Source organism: Trichosurus vulpecula, chromosome 3 (genome assembly GCF_011100635.1).
Source record: "Trichosurus vulpecula isolate mTriVul1 chromosome 3, mTriVul1.pri, whole genome shotgun sequence".
Taxonomy (NCBI): Eukaryota; Metazoa; Chordata; class Mammalia; order Diprotodontia; family Phalangeridae; genus Trichosurus; species Trichosurus vulpecula.
In genome coordinates, this window is record NC_050575.1 from 101,359,492 (window position 1) to 101,378,471 (window position 18,980).

Below are 18,980 nucleotides of genomic sequence, written 5' to 3' on the forward strand. Positions count from 1 at the left end.
GGGACATCCCTGGTGGCCCGGCGATCATTGTGACTGCATTAGAGATCTGCTCACTCCCTCTAATCTGGCTGGCTCTCCTTTCGCTCAGGTCCTCTTCTCCAGCAGCTGTACAATCCTGGCCTCTCCAGCTCCCTCCCCTTCCCCCAATCCTGGGCCTCTCCCCTCCAACCAATAGATTTGCAGAAACATACCTCTCAGGGCCTCCTGCTGATGTTGGCACAGATTTGCTCTGCTCTGCTTCCTGCCACCCTTATCTTGCCCCTGCATGCGGTCCCCGCAGTGGAAAATCCTACCACTGCCTTCCTTCTCAGGTCTTTACTGAAATGGGGACATGGGTTCTTCACACCATGAGTTGACCCCAAACCCCTGTCCCAGAACTTGGCCTCCAGTGAAACAGCAATTAGTTCTTTTCCAGACTAGAGGTGTGGATGCATAAAAGCAGTCTTTGATCTCTTCCACTCCACTGATTATACCTCTTAATCCTAGAAATCCAAGCAGTGAGGGGTCTCAAAACAAAAGATGTGAGAGTGAAAAAAACACTTTAGAACACAGAAAATGTAAGAGCTGGAAGGGACCTTAGAAAACAAAATTCACAGTTGGAAGGATCCTTAAACATAGATTATAAGAGCTAGAAAGGACTTCAGAGAACATCTGGTTCAATCCCCTCATTTTATAGATAGTAAAAAGGAGACCTAGGGAGGGGAAGTAACATGCTTAAGGTCATAGACTCCATCAATGGCAAATCTCAGACTAGAACCCCAAATTCCTGACTTACAGTCCAAGGCTCTGTTCATTTCTCCATACTGCTCTCATCCCCTCCTACTTCCTAACTTACCCACACGACCTCGTCACCTCAACATTTTTATTCTCTCTGTTCTCCTCATATTCTTCAAGTTTTCTGTCCTTTCAACTCTTTGTCCCCTAAGTCCAGAAACCCCTCCACCTGTCACCTGCTCACTCCTACTCCCAGCCCATATCCATCATTTTCAGTGTCCTTAGCATGACATTGGGAGCAAGGCAGGGTTGGGAGGCAGGAGGGGGCTTTAGGAATATATTTGGTGCTGCTAGAAACCTCCTGGATTTTGGGGCCCCCAGATGTCAGCTTTGAGAAAGGCCCTCTATCTTATCTCTGTAGCACGGAGAAGGGGAAGTTGTCCAGGGAGAGGTGGTCTCCACACCTTTGTTGAGATGACTCAGGGGGCTTGGCACCAAGAATCCGGAGTAGGAATGTCTGTCTCTCTTCAGCTTTTACTCACCACCACCACCCCCATTAACCAACACCCAGAATTCAGTCCTACCCAGAACTTCCAGTCTCTGCCCTAACCTCCCCTAATTCCCCAGGGCAGACCCAGAAGTTTGGAGAAGGGGAGTTTCGGGAGCACGCCTGGGCAGGAGGGCATAGGGGAGGGGCACTGGGTGGGGAGAACAGGCCTTTGGATAGGAAATGAGGCAGAGTTAAAACAACACTTTGCTAACTCCACACCCTCTTCCTCCTCCCATCCCTGGCCAACATCCAGTCTCTTTCCCTCCCTTCCACTCTCCTTCTGCTCTCCAGGCAAGCTTCCACAGGATCTCCCAGCACGCCTGATCAGAGTAGGGAGAGGGCTCTTCTGCCCTTGCTTGCACCCAGCTCCAGAGAAATGCTCCCGCTTCTGTCCCTCTTCAGCTGGGTGATCTGTTGCCAGGGAGCAATGGAAGGTAAGTATGTGAACTAACCCCCCACTGCAGTCATCTGCTTTTGTCTAGGGTTGATCCTCATTGCACACAGGGGACGGGAAGCACGGAGGGATATTTGTCTATCTCTAGCCAAAGGAGGAGGAGGAGGTATGGTTTCTGAGGCTAGGGGAGAGACTGGAGGAAGAACAGGAAAGAAACTGAGGGAAAGCCAGGGAAAGACAGAGAGGAGGGGGAATAGGAGAAAGAGAAGAGAGGGACTAGAGAGGGGATATGGGAGATAGGAGAGATGAGGGAGAAAAAGAGGAGGATGAAGAAGGATAGGAGGATGCAGGCCAGTAGGACTGAAAAATGACAGGGGCAGGATGGAAGAAAAACAGAGAAGGACAGGAAAAAGAAAGAGAACAGAAGAAAGATGAAGGGATGATGGTAGGAAGACAGTGGAGGATGAGGGGTAGTTGAGGAAGGATGAGAGAGATGAGGGAGGAGAGGAGAAAATGGGTAAGGATAGGGGAGAAGTAGGTAAGACAGGGAGAAATGGGAGGAATGGGAGATAGTTGGGGGAACACAGGAAAGAAACAGGAGGTCCAGAAAAGCATAGGCAGGACTGAAGAGAGCTGGGACAAAAGATGGGAAAGAGATGGGGGGTATGTGTGTGGAAGGGGGCAGGGTGGGAATCAAGAGAGTTAGGAGAAGACAAGACAGAGATGAGGGAATGCAGGAGAAATTTTGGGGAGAGTGAGACAAAGACAGGGAAGCAACGGAGACATATTCAAAAGAAACATAGGGCAGACAGAAGAGAAACATAAGGAGAAACAGACAAACATAGGGGATGAGAGAAACAGGAGGGACAGGAGAGAGATGAGGAAGGACAGAGATAGATGAAGGACAGAAGAGAGCCAGGGAAGACAAGAATGGGAAAGATAGGAAAAAATGTGGGGGAGGATGGGTTAAAGATGGATGGAAGAATGGGAAAAGAAATGGGTATTTGGGGGGACAGATGAGGCAGATGCAAGTGACATCAGGGGGATTAAGGAAGAGAAACCTAGAGTTATGGAAAAGACACCAGGAGGATTGTAGGGGGTGGGAGGGCAGAAGACAGAATGGGGACAAGAGGAGAAAAAGATGAGGGAAGGATAGAAAAGAATGGGAGAGAATGAGTGAGAGATGGGAGGATGGGAGAAAAAGTGGAGGAGCAGGAGGTTTGAGTGTTGACTGATGGGAAAGCAAGGTGTTAACCCATTACCATCGCCTCTGGAATCTATACTTTGGGATCTTTGATTACTGCAATTGGTTCAGAGGGGATGATTCTGTAGGATCAGAATGCCCATTTCCTCTGTCTATTTGAGATTTTCCAATATGGGGGAGAAGGGTGTGAAAATTTTATCTAGGATACTACGCAGCGTTTTGGGCCCAGGTAGATACCTATCTCTGAAGTTATATTTGTTGAAGCATGAAGATCTTGGATGGTTTCAGGGGTATGAGCAAAAGATAGCAAGAAGCAATGAAAATAGCCTAGGTATATCGAATACTAAGCTATTAGTTTGGACATAAGCATTTTCAAGGAGTTTTCTTTCTAAATTGCTTGGTCACAGCAAGGAGGGCAGTTTCTGGTTGTTTTCTCAAGTGAGAGATCAAAGTCCCTTTGAAAGAACATTCTTTGTGATTCTGCATATGGCTGTTAACACAGATTCTGGGGATGAATGATGAATAAGTTTCCAATACACAAGTATCCCAACTTGGGTTAGGGGAGAGACCTCAATTATTAATAATTTTGAACCATATCTATAGCTTCATTCATGTAAGGAACTCCCAGTGAAGAAACTCTCTCAATGCAGTTCTGCATCTGCTCAGAAATTCATAGTTTTAGTGACTTTCCTGTGGAATTAAGAGGTTAGGTGACTTATCCAGGGTCATGCATGCATCCAGTGTATGGTCAGAGGGGATACTTGAACCCAGGACTTCCTGACTTTCAGGCAGGCTCGATATCCATTATACCTTATTGACTCTCAATTATTAATCTACCTCAGTATAAATGTGTGTATACATGCGTGCATTCTCTAGTAAACAATTTCTCTACATTCCCAGAGAAAGTATGGCACTTTCAGTTACAAAAATTTTAAGATACAAAATATACTTATACATATTGTGAGAAAGGTCATGGAAATTACATAGCCAGATACCAGAGATAGAAAGAAAGATGACACATTGATAATGCATTTATTATGTGTCAGGCACTGTGCTAATGCCTAGGAGTAATCAAAAGAGTCTCTGCTTACATTCTAATTGGAGAAGACAGGACATAAAAGGGCACTAGCAGTTCTGTGGGGAATGGCCTGGTGAGGAGATCAGTGATGTGGGGGCCTGAGCTGAGCTGGGGATCCCAGGGATGGAGTCCAGGGTCCTGCTGAGTAGGAGGTGGAGATGATGGTCCAAATAGAGACTGGGTCTGTCAGGGAGCAGGACAGGAAGTCACCTGGAGGTCTAGGCATAGGCAAGATGAATCAAGGCAATACAGACAGACAGGGACAAATGCATTACCTCCCCCACCTCCACATCTTTCTTCCTGGGTCATATATATACTCAGACACATACATATAAATATATACACATATATACCACCATATCACTACCATCACCACTGGACACACACTTGCACACAAATACATGCACAGGTCCACACCTCATTTCTACCCCTGGAACACATACTGATGTCCACCTGTCCATCCTCTTGTCTGTCTTTGACGATGTAGGTTCTCAGAGCTTCATCATACTTCAGCTGTCTCACTTCTGGGACCCATCCTCAGTGCAGTTCTGGGGCAACGCCTCTCTTGGGGGATTGACCACTCACACTCTGGAGGGCAGTGGCCACAACATCTCCATTCAGCAGCTGCAGCGTCTGGAGCCCCCTGAGCACTGGAAGCAGACTAAGGAGCAACTGCTCACCTACCTTAGTGAATTCCAAGGCTTAGTACAGCTGGTGAACAAGGAGCGAGGAGTGGCCTGTGAGTGGGGATGAGGGCCAAGCTGGAAATAGGGAGGGTCTCTCTGAGAGAAAGGACTTTGGATGGGAGTGGAGCTTGCTTCTGGTGGAGGACAAATGACTAGGACTCCCTGGGGCTGGTGTAGGAACCCCGAGGGCCTAGGGGCCAGGGAGCTTGGCATCTGGTCCCCACTGCCTTTAAGACTTGTTGGACCCCTGTCTTGGGGTCTTGCCAAGTGATTTCTATGAGGACCTCTTCTAGCTGGGCAGACCCTACACAACCTGATCCAGAGGCTGAGAGCTGTCCTGGTAGATCAAGCTAGCTTCCCCCTTCTCCCCATAGTCCTCTCCATTGCTCTCAGACCTGGCTCCTTCTCCCTCCACAAGTGCTTGACCTGGCTTCCTTCCCCACAGTCCCACTGACCCTGCGCTGTTCTCTGGGCTGTGAGTTGCCCCCTGATGGCCAAGATGCCCATGTCTTCTTTGAAGTGGCCCTGAATGGGAGCTCCTTTGTGAGCTTCCAACCAGAGAAGGCCCTATGGTCAGCAAGCCCAGACCAGAGCCACCCCCCAGAGCTATACGACTTTACCCTGAAGCAGCTAAACAGCTATAACCGAACCAGGTTCGAGCTTCTGGAATTCTTACAGGACAAATGTGTGGGCTTCCTGAAGCAGCACACGGACAGAGTCTCAAAGCCAGGTATGTGATTGGATGTGGATGATCAATGAGGTACAGGGCCCAGTCCAGGTGTGGGGTGTCCCCAAGGTATTAGATCCTCTGTACCACCTGTGGGACCCCTCCCCTCCCAGTCACCCTGGGCAACAGGCCCTTCAAGCAGCTAAGCTCTGGGTTGTACAGGAGAGAAATGGAGATCAGAAGCCTTTAGGATAGGAGAGCAGCTTGCCAAGGTCTCCCCAGGCTGACTTCCCCAACTCTTGCCAGGGCCAGGCCATTCATTCCTTCTCTCCTTCAGCAGAGATTTGCTAAACACTATGTGCCCAACATTGCTTGCTCTTCCTCTGACTCAGAGCTGATCCCTTCATATTTCACAGTTTCTCCATCCTACACAATGCTGATTCTGGGCATCATCATGGGTGTCTTCACCATCTCCAGTGTGGCTGTTGGCATCTTCCTGTGCACAGGGGGAAGGTGGAGCTAATCCTCCCCCTTGTTACAAAAGCAGAGCTGGTCATCCCAGCCCAGGAAACCATGTAAGACAGAGGCTCTATGGATCCAAGAAGGAGTGGTGGATGTAGCCTTCCCCTGGTTCCCTTGTTTTCCCACCAGAGATTCTGGCCCCAGGAACTCTGTAGATGCTTCAGTTGGGGTTCCCACCCTAAGAGAGATGTAGCACCATGGGTGCATCCAAGGACAGCAACATGAAAACAGAGCCCAAAACAGAGTCCAGTCTCAGCACTGTAGGGTCATAGCATTTAGAGCTTGAGCAAACTTAGAGATCACCTAGTCCTCATTTTACATATGAGGAAACTGAGATCCTGAGAGGTTTAGGAAATTTGCCTGAGCTCAAAAAGACAGTAAACAGCAGATAGATGGGGTTCCAAACTTGATGTCCTTTTTGCTACCCCATGATGCTGCCATGAAAGTGGCAATATCTCCTCTGATTAAAGCCAGGGCGCCTAATGATAGAGTCATGACATTAAGAACCATTAGAAAGATTGCCGACCAATGGATTGGGACTCTAGGTGGGAAATCACTTCCCAGGCAGGTGGGATTTGAAGGGCTCGGACTGTCGCAATGACAGAACCCTACTACCCACCCACCCCCCACCTCCCAGTATGCAGAAACTTTGAAGTAACCAAGAGTCCTCTCCTACATCAAGGACAAGTGACATCGAAACCTACCTCCTTTTTTCTTGGAAAATTCCGTTAGGAGTCCCATTTTTCATCCAGCTTCCCTCAGTAGTTCTACCAGGGGAGTAGGACAGAGTCTGGAAAGCTCTTGAAAGTGAGAAAATGTTTGGGGGTGGGGCTCAATTCCCCTACCATCATCACTGGGGATCTGCAGCCTAGGAGATTCAAATCCTGGTTCTGCCAGTGACTTATGTGAGCTAATCCCTCCATTTCTCTGGTTCTCAGTTTTCTCATATGCCAAATGTGGATAATACTTGCTTTACCTACCTCACAGGGCTGTTGTGAGGAATTCATTAGCTAGGAGTATCTGTAAAATACTTTGCAACCATCAGACATTTGTGTGCTCTCTATTATTATTACTATTACTATTATTAATAAATGGTTTTTATTATTTTTCTGAGAAAAGTAAGATCTTGTCCCTAGGCTGTTGGGAATGGGAGCCAGTCCAGTATGACCCATCCTACCTTCTTAGGAAGGGAGGGAGTCAGTGGATCCTTGTTAAAGTCTGGAAATCACAGAGACGTAGCCCCTCTTTTTCCTGTGCTAGAGAAAGAAAGGGCAGCAGGGCTCAGTCTGCTGACCTCATACTCTGCCCATGGACACAGACCTGGTCAGAATGATATCAGGAAAACATCTCAGGGACCTGAGGCGTAGGTTGCTCACCCTAGGCACTTCCCCACTTGGGCTGAGGGCTGAGAAGAGAAGTGGAACAGAAGAAGAGCCATTGGGCTGGGCACTCAGGGTGGGCACTCAGGAAGGGGCCATCTGTGTATCCTACTCTGTTATCCTGCTACCTGGATCTTGTCTTCCCCACTCTAAGCTCCGCACTTCATGCCAGGGGTCAACAATTTTTGGACCGATCTTCCTAACACGGATGAAATCATTGTTGCATGTTGGTCTGATTGAAAAGAAAGAAATAATGCTAAGGATTTGGGCTAGGTGCCCTGGCATCCAAGATTCCCCATGATATGCTGCCTAAAGAGGTGGTAGCCAGAATCCCTGCCTTCAGAAATCCTACCACATATTCGGTTCAGGTGCTGTCTCCTCCAGGAAGCCTCTCTTCATCCTTCAGCTGGAAGTGACCTCTCTCTTCTGATCTCCCACAGTGCTTCTCTTGACTCTCCTTTCATTCTGCCTTGTGTGTGCAACATCCCCTCTGTGCTTATTTTCCCAATTCTCATTTGAACTGGCAGATTAAGTCCCCAAAAAGTAAGGACAACCTGGCCCCTCAGGATTGTAGGGGTAACCCTAAAAGGTTATGGCTTCTAATACAATCACTCATGAGCCCCCATCTAGTGTGCTCTCCACAATTTTTATCAACCAGTTGACATTAGAGAATTTTTATGAAGGGATATTTACTGAGAAGGTTTACTGAAGACAAAAAATACAATACAATCCTTCCAACCTGGCAGGCTCACTCTTCCCTGGAACACACAGACAAGGTTCCTGGAGATAGTGGGTACTTAAAGTACAAAGGTGAACATAAATACCGTTAGTCAATGCATGAGGCCAAAAAATATCTTGAGGCTGTTGATCCTGGGAGTTCTTTTTTCCTTTCACAGTACCCACCAAGTTTGTTTTGGGGCTTGTCATCAGGATGGACTCAGGATTCTTCTGGGATGCACCGTCTTGGTCAATAAATCAGTCTAATACTGGGCTGGGTCAAGCAGGTTGCTTCTTAGCAGATTCAGCTACTGTTGCTACTGGCTATTGTAATCTCTTTTATTGACTCTGGTTGCTGATGGCTCTTTTGAACTCTCAAGGTTCACAACGTAGTAAACTGGGCCATTATTTCTCTGGGTACTTATTCACCTAAAATCATGAAATAATACACACGCGCGCGCACACACACACACACACACAGATGCACACACACAAGACACCACATGCTCAGGGATACATGGTGGCTGAGTAGGAAGATAAGAAATACTTTGTCCTTCTCCCCACCTGAATATTCACAGAAACTTTCTTCACTCAAAAGCCACCATGGAAAAGAGTGAAAAACCTATCCACTTGAATCTTTTGTACGTACCCTGGGTACAACTTTGGCCAATTAGAAGACCCTTTGTTACTACAATACCAATCTCTCAGATACTCATGGTTCCACGGGCTATATTATATTAAGGCAGGGAATATTGTACATGATCGATACAACCAACCAGAAAGGGGAAATCTGCCCATGTCCTGAGGACCAGGTCCTTATTGGCCAGTCCCCAAATGACATGTGTGACCGTAATAATAGCAATAGCAATAATATTAGCTAACATTTATTGATTGACACATTAAGGTTTGCAAAGCACTCTACCAGTGAACGGGGAGCCAAACGATCTGGGTTTGAGTTCCAGCTCTGATACTAGCTGCAAACATTTTACCTCTATGAGACCTCGTTTCCCCATCTGTTAAATGGGGGTGATGATCCTTGCTGGACCTTCCTCACAGAGGTGTTATGAGATTTATCAAATTGAAGCATGCTAGGAATGTGACATATTATTATAGTAAAAATCCTCCTCCAATGCTTCATTGTATTATGGAGGTGATCCTAGGTCCTTGGAAGTCATGCTGGTGGAGTAGAAGCTCAAGGGGAAGGGAAGGATGGTTTTACCAAGCTGAGAAAGTGCCTCATACTGTCATAGAGATAGACCATACATCTGTAGCCTTAAGGACAGGCTTGCTGAGGGCACAAGAACTCATCACTGAAGGTCTGGCCACCAGGGATGTATTTTTTTATTTTTATTTTTTGGCCAAAGCAGCAACTAGGAAAGTATTTTACTACAAAGGGAGGGAGGGAATTAGGATCTGCAGATAGGGCACAGATTCCACATATATTGAAATAAGTTAATTATCTCCTCTCCCAGACTATGGATTCTTTGAGGGAAGACTGTCACTCATCTTCGTAACATGCTCCTATTCTCCCAAGGGCCTCCAACACAGTAAGTGCTCAGTGAACGTGTGGGAAATAGGGTTTATTGAATAGCTGGGGCTGGTAGGCAGTGTGATAAGAAGGGGAAGAGGGAGAGCTAGGGATTGAGGAAGTCATATGGAACAAGTGCCTACTAGGTGCTAAGCGCTTTAAAAAGAGGCCCCTAGGTGGTGCCACAGTGCATCTATCTGAGCACTGATCCTGGCCTCAGACACTAGCTGTGCAACCCTGGTAAGTCACTTAAACTCTGTTTGCTTCGGTCTCCTCAAATATAAAATGAGGATAAAACAGTATCTACCTTGAAGGGTTGTCGTGAGGATTTAACGCAAGGGTGGGGAACCTGTAGCCTCCAGGCCACATGTGGCCCCTCCTAGAGGACTTGTACTGTGAAGTTTGGATTCAGTCAAAGGGTTACACTTGAGGACCTAGAGGCCCACATGTGGCCTTGAGGCTGCAGGTTCCCTGCCTCTGATCTAATGAGATAGTATGTGTAAAGTGCTTAGCACAATGCCTGGTATATAGTAGGTGCTACATAAATGCTTATTCTCTTTTCTTACCTTTATCTCATTTAATTATTGGATAGGTTGTGGTGCCCAGGGACAGAGAGTTAGGGAGAAAGACACTCCTTAGTCCATACTTTGATGCATAATCTTTTTTTTAAGAAATTATTTTTTATTATGAACCTAAAATCATGACTAGACAAGGAAGAACAAAAAAAGAGGAGTGTTTATGAACCCATGAACTTCTGTCCTAACTTATGCTCTCCAAGGCCTACACTCTGCCCACAGGGAGATGGTAGCGGGCAGACTGCAGCATGGGCAGAATTAGACCAGGAGGGTGCCAAGGTTCCCCCACTCCCTGTCCCACATAGACATAAATAGTTAATGAAGTTCCCTGAAATCTTAGGGACAAACCTGTAGGACACAAGGAGTGAGTGGCTCAGAATTCACAGTGGGTTCTGAGCTCTGAGCCTTTAAGAAGTATGGATTCTCATCTGAGAGGCTGAAGATTACTGAGGGGTTGTGCGTGTGTGTGAACATTTGTCCCTTCTGAGATGACCTCATATAAACCATTTAGATACTTTGGTTTCCGCTTCTGCAAACTTGGCAGGGAATTAGGGGTTTGGGGTTGGCCTAGGTAATCTACAGCATCCCTTCTGGATCTAACACTTGATGATTCTGATCTCCTCCGTCTAAGTGGTGCTCTCTGGGAGACCATATAGAGACTGGAAATGCCTCCCCCTTCTGAGAAATGACTTCAGAATGTTTGGCTTGGGCCCAATGCCCAGAGACCAGTGCATCTCAGGCCCAGCTGCTGATGACATAGGAAACAAACACATTTCATATGTTGTAAGTGGCCCCTTAGCATGTCCAGGCTGAATCTAGCCAGCTGTCCCTGAATTTAGCTTCCCCAGTTGTCAATCATGGTGAGTAAATTTTAAGTCCTCTTCCCACCCTTGATCCCAGGTTCAGCATCTGTAAAATGAAGATCATAAATTTAGAGCTGAAAGGACTTCAGAGCCATCCAGCCCAGACCTCTTATTTTATATATGAGGAAACTGGGACCAGAGAGGGTAAGTGACTTGCCCATGGTCACAGAGGCAATAAGTGATAAAAATGCATTTGGACTCAGGTCCTTCGACTGCAAGAGCAACCTCCTTTCCGCGGTACCACACGGCCTCTCAAGAAGTCTGGACTTGCTGACTTGGAGGTTCCTTCCAACTATGACATTCTATGTTCAAATCTCAAACTCCTCTACGCAAAATGACTTGTGACCTCATTGATTTGGATGCTTTTGCCAATGATGCTGATCAAATACTTGTCTATCCTGTGCAATACCTGTTGATATTCTCCATTTAGTTTGCAACGTGCCAAGCCCATCTCCCCCCCCCCATATTTCTCTAACACTCTTTATGCATTGTTTGAAGTTATTATTATCATTTAAATAATTCAAAGTTATTATTTATGTCTAAGCCTGCCCACACCCATTGTTCGTGTCTCCATTGACCTCTGAATAACACTCATTTTTAATCCTTCAGGGACAATAAAGAATATTACATTTTTCTCAGCCACTAAACAACTTCGGGTTTTTTAAAATAGCATTTTATTTTTTCCCAATTACATGTTAAGAAAGTTTTCAGCATTCCCTTTTATAACATTTTGAGTTCCAAATGTTTTTCTTCCTCCCTCTTCCCCAAGACTGTAAGCAATCTGATATAGGTTATACACAACATTGGTGGGGTTTTTTTAAAGTGAAACAAAGATCAGAGAATGACTATGAATGTGCTGTAAGGAGCAATGAATTGAACGAATACAGGGAAACATGCAAAGACTTAGATGAACTGATGTAAAGTAAGCAGAACCAGGAAAAAATATAGACAATGGTTACAACGATGCAAATAGAAAGAACAACCATCACAAAATAACTGAAACTGAATGTTGTGAAATTATAAAGAATAAGCTTAACCCCAAAGAAGAAAGATGAGGAGAATCCCCTCAGCCATCCTTTGCAAAAGGTCAAGGTTCTCAAATGTGAGACATTGCATAAAACAACATATTTTTTCAATCTGTTCAGCAGTTTTGCTAAAAAACTTTCTTTCTCTTTTTCTTTTCTTTTCTTTTTAGTTGTGGTAGCTACATGGCACAATGGATACAACACCAGCTCTGACCTCGGAAGCACCTGAGTTCAAATACAGGCTCAGACACTTACTAGAGCTGTGACTCTGGGCAAGTCACTTAACTCTGATTGCCTCCCCCAAAAATTGTTATGAAGGATGATCTTTGCCAGGGGAAAAGATGAAAGATGAAGGGAGAAATCTAGGCAATGTAAAAGCAAAAGATATCAATAGAAATCTATTTTCTAAAAAGATGGATGTTTGTTTCTGGAAGAATTAAACAAACTTCAAATTCTGGGAAAATTAGGGGTTTGGGGCATTTTTCTGAAGGCAATCCCACCTGTTCTCCTCCTGTTTAACTCTGGACTGAATTTATCGTCCATTCCTACTGTCTCCCAGATACATTATTATGCATATGTGTGTACATACACATACATATATAGTATGGTGTATATACATATGTGTATGCATATGAGACTATAACATTAAATAATATGCTAATTGGTATATTGTGTAAGATAGATAGACAGACAGACTTTATATTATACACACATACGCCACTGGGAAAGTTCAATGAATTGTCCATATAATTGTTTGTCATAATCTGGGGAATACACACCACAATTTTCCCCCCATTTACAGTTATCCCTTCCACATCGCAATTTTCCTAATCACAGTTTCAATATATTGCTGGTTGGCATAAGAAATTAAATGGGAATTTTGGGGGAGTCCTGCAGAAGCTGAAGAAGATATTCAAAGGTTAGCAGATGACAAAGAAAAAGTTTAGAAACTCAGAAATTCATAAAAATATGTATCGTGTTGTATAATACCAACATATTTTATCTTTTAACACCATAATGATTCAGATTTCTCTGATACAAAGGGAAGGCCAAAAAATTTTTATGAAGATTTTTTTGAGGGGAAGGGTGGTGCTGTGCCCCTAACCCCACCCCTGGTATGTGGAAGGGAAAACTGTTGAGAGATGAAACTAACCACTCAAATGTCCAAATCTTGAGAATAAATAATAATTAAAAATTTCTCCTCTGTACCTCATTTTTGTCATCTGTAAAATCAAAGAATACTAGAGTGCAAGGGACCTCAGAGGCAGATTAGTCCAACTGTCCAATTTGTTCAAGAATCCCTTTGATGACATCATCATCAAATGGTCATCCAACCTCTGCTTGAAAACTTCCTGTGAGAGGAAACCCATCACTTTCCAAGATGATGTCTCTAATTGTCAGGAAGTGTTTCTTCACATCAAGTCAATGCTGGCCTTTTGACAATTTTTAGCCACTATTCTTTGTTCTGTCTTCTGGGGTCAAGAAGAAAATATCTGATCCCTCTTCTGCATAATACCTCTTCAAATATTTGAAGACAGCTCTCATGCCTATCCTAAATCTAAATTCCAAACTACATACCATTAGACTCTTTAACTGTTCCTTATATAGCATTGTCTCCAGTCCTCTCATTATCCTGATTTACTTTCTTTGGGCATTCTCCAACTTATCAACATCTTTCAAAAAAACAAACAAACAAACAAACCCAAAATACATAAAGAAAGTGGGGAAGGGGGAAGCTTCAATCTGCACTCACAGTTCCTCAGTTCTCTCCCAGGAGAGGATTTCAAAGGAAACCAATTATATTGGAATACAGTTATCAAAATATTTTTTAAAAGTTCACACCCCAGGTCAAGAATCCATGACCTAGAGGAAGCGCTCTAATTCTGGGCAGATCCTGTATGGAAGATTTATGAGAGGATATAAACAAAAATCATGTGAGTTTGTGATAGGTTGTGAAATACACCATTGTAGGGATTACCCACATGGATGAGATCATGAATCCATGAAATATATTTAAATTTTTAAATTTTAATTTGCTATTCTGGGCTTAAAACCACCAAAAAGCTTATTCTACATAAAAAGTAGAACATAAAAGAAGATTGTGTAGGCGACCATGAGTTTATATTCTATACTACTATCTTCTTTAAAAAGTACATAAAACATTATTTTTCAAAGCTGTCCTGATTGTCTGTGCTTCCTTTTGGATTCTGTCTATGTATCAAACAGATGTTTCAATGGCCCTTTTTTGCATCACTATTGATATTTTCCCCTATCTTCACCAAATCTTCCTTCAATTAAAACAGAAAAAAAAAACCCAACCCCAGCACAGTCAAGCAAAACAAATCCTCACAGTGGTCACCTTGAACCCATCACTTCTTTGTCAAAAAGTAGGTAACCTCTTTCATCATAGGTACTCTGGAGATGTGGTTGGTCATTGCTTTGATTACAATTCTTCAGTCTTTCACAATTTTTTATGATGGTTTTATATAAATTGTTCTCTTAGTTCTGCTCACTTTACTCTGCATCAGTTCATAGAAGTCTTCCCAGGATTCTCTGAAATTATTTCATTCTTTCATATAGTGCAAGAATATTTTATTATATCCATATATCAAAATTATTTTCAGTCATTCCCCAACTGATAGGTATCCTATTAGTTTCAATTTTTTTTTCCCTTTTAATTCCCTCTCCTCTCCCTTCCCCTCTTTTAGGATCCACCTTCTAATGTTTGTTTGTTTTGTGTGTACTCTTCCCACCCAGGCATTATTCTTCCTGTTATCCTCCCTAAACCCACCTGTTTCCCTGTTGAGTTCAATCTATCTCTACACCAAACTGTGTGTGTGAGTGTGTGTTCAACCTCCTTCTGTATAGTTCAGACGAGACTGTAGTTCATCTGATGTTTTCCCCCTCTACCCCCTTCTTCTGTGTTTGTATAATTTTTTCATACAGCCCAATTATGAGAAATAAAAAGGTCCACCCCTTCTTCCTCCTCTCTATACCAACTTAGTTCTTTTACCTTCTATTTCTCCACACACTCCCCATCCCTCATCCGTGATAGGATCTATGCACTCTCAGGCCCTTTGCCATATTTAACTTCCTCAAAACCATTTGGAGACATTAAGACACTGAAAGGACATTTGGTGCTACTTCCCCAGTAGAATACTAACATTTCATTAGTATAGGCCCTTTCAATTACTTAAGTAAATTTACCTTTCTAGATTTCTCTTGACTCTAGTATTTGCACTATGGAGTTTCTACTCAGCTTTGGTCTTTTTATTGGGAATGCTTGAAAATCTTGTATTCCATTAAGTCTGTTTTCTCCAGTGGAATTGTACTCAGCCTTTCAGGATAAGCTACTGTTGGTTGTAAGATTATCTCTTTGCTTTTTGGAATATTGTATTTGAAGATTTCCTCTCACGTAGCTGCCGGGTCTTGTGTGATCCTGGCTGTGTTTCTGTGGAACTTGAACTCTTTTTTTCCTGTATGCTGTAATACTGTAGTATTATACTATTATACTACAGTACTAAAACTATACTAAAATGCTGTAGTATTTTTTTCTTTGATTTGAAAGCCTTATATTTTGGTTACAACATTCCTGGGATTTTTCCTTTTGAAGTTTTGTTTAGAAGAAGATCAATGGATTTTTTCCATTTTCATTTTGCTCTCTAATAGAGCTGGATAATTTTGGCTCTCTGTTTCTAAAAAGATGGGTAGTTTTCATCTATAGTTTCTTGAAATATAGTGTCCAAGCTTTTAAAAACAATCATAGTTTTCAAGGGAATACAATGATTCTTATGTTATCTCTTCATGACCTATTTACCAAGTCAGTTATTTTTTGATATCAGATATCTTACACTTTATTGTATTTTTTAAATCTTCTGATTATTTTCTAGTATATCCTGTTATCACATAGGATCAATTTTTTACTGAGTCTATTCTAATTTTCAAGGGTTCCATTTTTTGGTTAAGGTTTACTACTTTTTGTTCTAAGATAGCCTCCTTCCAATTCTTTTCTTGAGAGCCCTTATTTAATTTTCATGTATTCTTTCCTTTTTCTAGGTGTCATATAGACTTTGTGGAAAAAAACATTTTTTCTTTCAGTCTCTATGATTGCTGTGGAGTTACTCTGTCTTTCTAGAATGGATTTTTGGATAACTCTTGATCTATAATAAATCTTTATTGTGGGCAGGCCCAGGCTTTACCCCCTGCTGCATTTTTTGGGTGGGGTGGTCAGCTCTTGTTGGTGTCAATCTGGGTGCTGACCTCCCAAAGTGTGTCTAAATTAATAGTGTACTGATAAATTTTAGGTCTCTATGGATCCTTGAGATTCAGGATGCTTGAGCTTTAGAGCCCTCTTTAGCATCTTAGGACAGACTGTTGGATACCTAGGATCTTCTGGGCCTTAGTTGTCCTGATCTGAGCTCCCTAAGAGTCCTGACCACCCTGAGACTTTCTTGTGGGAACCCTCTACTCTTGTTGCCTTGGGATACAGAGCCTTGCAGGATAGAAGTGTTTCCAGTTCATCTCTGGTCACACTTAAGAGGCTTCCATCTTATTTGCCTGTGCTGGTGCTATCTTTTCTGATAGCCCCCTTTCTTTTTGCTTATGAATTTCTGGATAACTTTGTGTGCAATTCTGGGGCATATGAAGTTACTAACTGTGGTTTCTCATTGGATTTCTTGTTCATTATTTGGTCTGGTGCTGTTTTTAGTTTAGTTTCCCCTCCTCCCCAAAGTTGGTGTATGAGAGCTAGTAGGCTGTTCACCTTCATCTGGTAGCCCAATCCATAAAGTATTGAAATGAATATGTGAATGGAAGACAAAGTGCTATGAAGTCAAATCTATCAGGCCCTACTTTTTCACTAAATAAGCAAGAATAGCTTAGTCTCAGAACACATTGCGACTGAAGAGAACTACAGAAGGAGATTCACAGCTGTTTGCTGTCCATAGACACAGGGCCTGATGGGACATGAAGACTTACCACATGTCCTCGAGGAACCCCAGAGACATATGTGGTCTTATACCCTTCTCCGTCATCTTGGGACCTGTCTGGTTGTGTTGCATCCTTCAATGAAACAATCTCTGCCTTGGATGAGCTGACATCCTATTGGGGTGGGGGGTAATAATAGATACATACAAAGAAGAAAATTGCAAATATATACAAAGTTAAAATGTGATATAATTTTGGAGGGGGTCACTAGCAATTAGGGGGATCTGAAAAGGTCTCAAGCAAGAGGTAGCATTTTGAGTCAAACCTTTAAAAAATCAATCAAAAGGCAGACAATCAAAAAGAATTTTTTTGCAACCATTACGTGCTAGGCACTGGGAATAGAAATACAAAAGTCAGGTAGTCCTTTCCCTCCAAGAGTTACCATTCAACTAGAAGAATTTACATTCTACATTTTAGATAGTGTTTCTAAGAGGTGGCGGTGAGGAGGACAGGCCCAGGAAATATTCCGTGTAAAAGCAGAGACATGTTTTATCATATATGAAGAATAGTAAGTAAGTCTACTTGGGTGGGACCTAGGATGATAAAGGGAAGTTATGTAAAGTCAAAATGAAAAGATAAATTTAAGACAGATTGTGGGAAAGGAAAAGATTTATATACTAAAAAGAAGAGTTTTTATTTTTATCCGAGAGTCCATAGAGAGCTGCTGAAGCTTTTTTTGGTCAGGGGAGTGACATGGTCAGACCTGTGCTTTAGGACTAATGATTTGGCATTTATGTGAAGGGTGGAATGGAGAGGGGAATGACTATGGGTAGAGAAAACAATTAGAAGGCATGACCAAGCGATACGTGATGAGAGCCTGAACTAGGATTGTAGTCATGTGAGAAAAAAGAAGGGGACAGATGAAAGAGATAATGTAGAGACAAAAAAATGACAAGATTTGAGAACTGATTTGATTTGGAGATGAAGAAAGAGTGAAATGTCAAGCATGACTGTGGTTGTGGATCTGGATGACTAGAAGGAGGGTGGTATTCCCAACCACAGGGCTTGAGTGAGGTAAATAGCAAGATAGGTGAGTTTTGGGGGAAAGATGAATTCTCTCTCCAATACACTGTACTACCTTTAATTGTCAATCAGTGTTTTAAGAAGATTAATTTGGCAATGTCTGCAAGATAGAATGAAGGGAAGAGATTGGAGGCAGAAATGTGGGTTAGAAGACCACTTAGTACCTATGTGACCTTATGTAAATCCCTTCTCCTTTCTGGGGATCGGTTTTCCACTCTGCAAAATGAGGGGGTTGACTAAGATGATAAAAGATGGTGAATTTGATTTCTGGGTGTGGGAGAGGCTAGAAGAAAAAGGAAATGGTAGTTTGCTGTTGGCTTAGCTGTAAATTGTTTAATTGGTCTAGGAAACATTATGTAATTATGCAATGAAAGTTCTAAGGAACTGAAACAAATATATAACTTCAAGAACCATCCCCTAATATACAAGTGGTTATAAAAAGATCTGAACAGACTTCAAAAGAATTGCAAACTATAAATGATCAGATGAAAACATATTCCAAATCACTAATAATAAGGAAAATCCAAAATAAAACAATGCTGAGGTTTTGCTTCACATGATGCAAATTGGCAAAGATGGGAAAAGGTAACAAAAGAAGGAACAGTCAATACTTGGAGGGGTCGTGAGAAGATATGTGCATACATTGTTGATAGAGCTGTGAAGTGGTCCAACCATTATTTCAGTGTGGAATTATTCAAGAAAATGCCTAAAACATCCATGTCTTTTAACTCAGAGATTCCATTACTGGTCTTTGAATTCCCCAAAGCATTCAAAGACAGAAACAATGGTCCAAAAAATACCAAAATATTTATAACAGCACTCTTGTTGCTATGGTGCCAAAGAACTAGAAATAAAGCTATTTGTCCATTGACGGGGGAATAGTTGAAAAAGTTGACTTACTTGCTGTTCTTTATACATGACATAACATGTCTCTGCTTTTACATAGGCTACTCATAAGGCATATTCATATGCTATAGAAATATAATGTAATATTATTGTATAATAAAAAAGACAAATATGAGGAATCCAAAGAAGCCTGGGAAGACCTGTATGAATGGAAGAAGAGTCC

At 42.7% G+C, this 18,980-nt stretch overlaps 1 protein-coding gene across 1 annotated transcript; it reads left to right on the plus strand.

Annotated features, from left to right (window-relative positions):
* Positions 1 to 1,541: 1,541 nt before the first annotated feature.
* On the plus strand, positions 1,542 to 6,826 carry PROCR (protein C receptor). The gene is made up of 4 exons (XM_036752157.1): positions 1,542 to 1,698; positions 4,428 to 4,679; positions 5,072 to 5,356; positions 5,710 to 6,826. The coding sequence occupies exons 1-4, from the start codon at positions 1,641 to 1,643 to the stop codon at positions 5,814 to 5,816; spliced, it is 702 nt and encodes a 233-aa protein (XP_036608052.1). The 5' UTR covers positions 1,542 to 1,640; the 3' UTR covers positions 5,817 to 6,826.
* The last annotated feature ends 12,154 nt before the right edge of the window (positions 6,827 to 18,980 follow it).

Coding starts and splice junctions, on each gene's coding strand:
- PROCR (XM_036752157.1), top strand. CDS start 1,641: ATGCTCCCGCTTCTGTCCCTCTTCAGCTGGGTGATCTGTTGCCAGGGA. Junction 4,680..5,071: donor CAAGGAGCGAGGAGTGGCCT/GTGAGTGGGGAT, acceptor CCTTCCCCACAG/TCCCACTGACCCTGCGCTGT. Junction 5,357..5,709: donor GGACAGAGTCTCAAAGCCAG/GTATGTGATTGG, acceptor CATATTTCACAG/TTTCTCCATCCTACACAATG.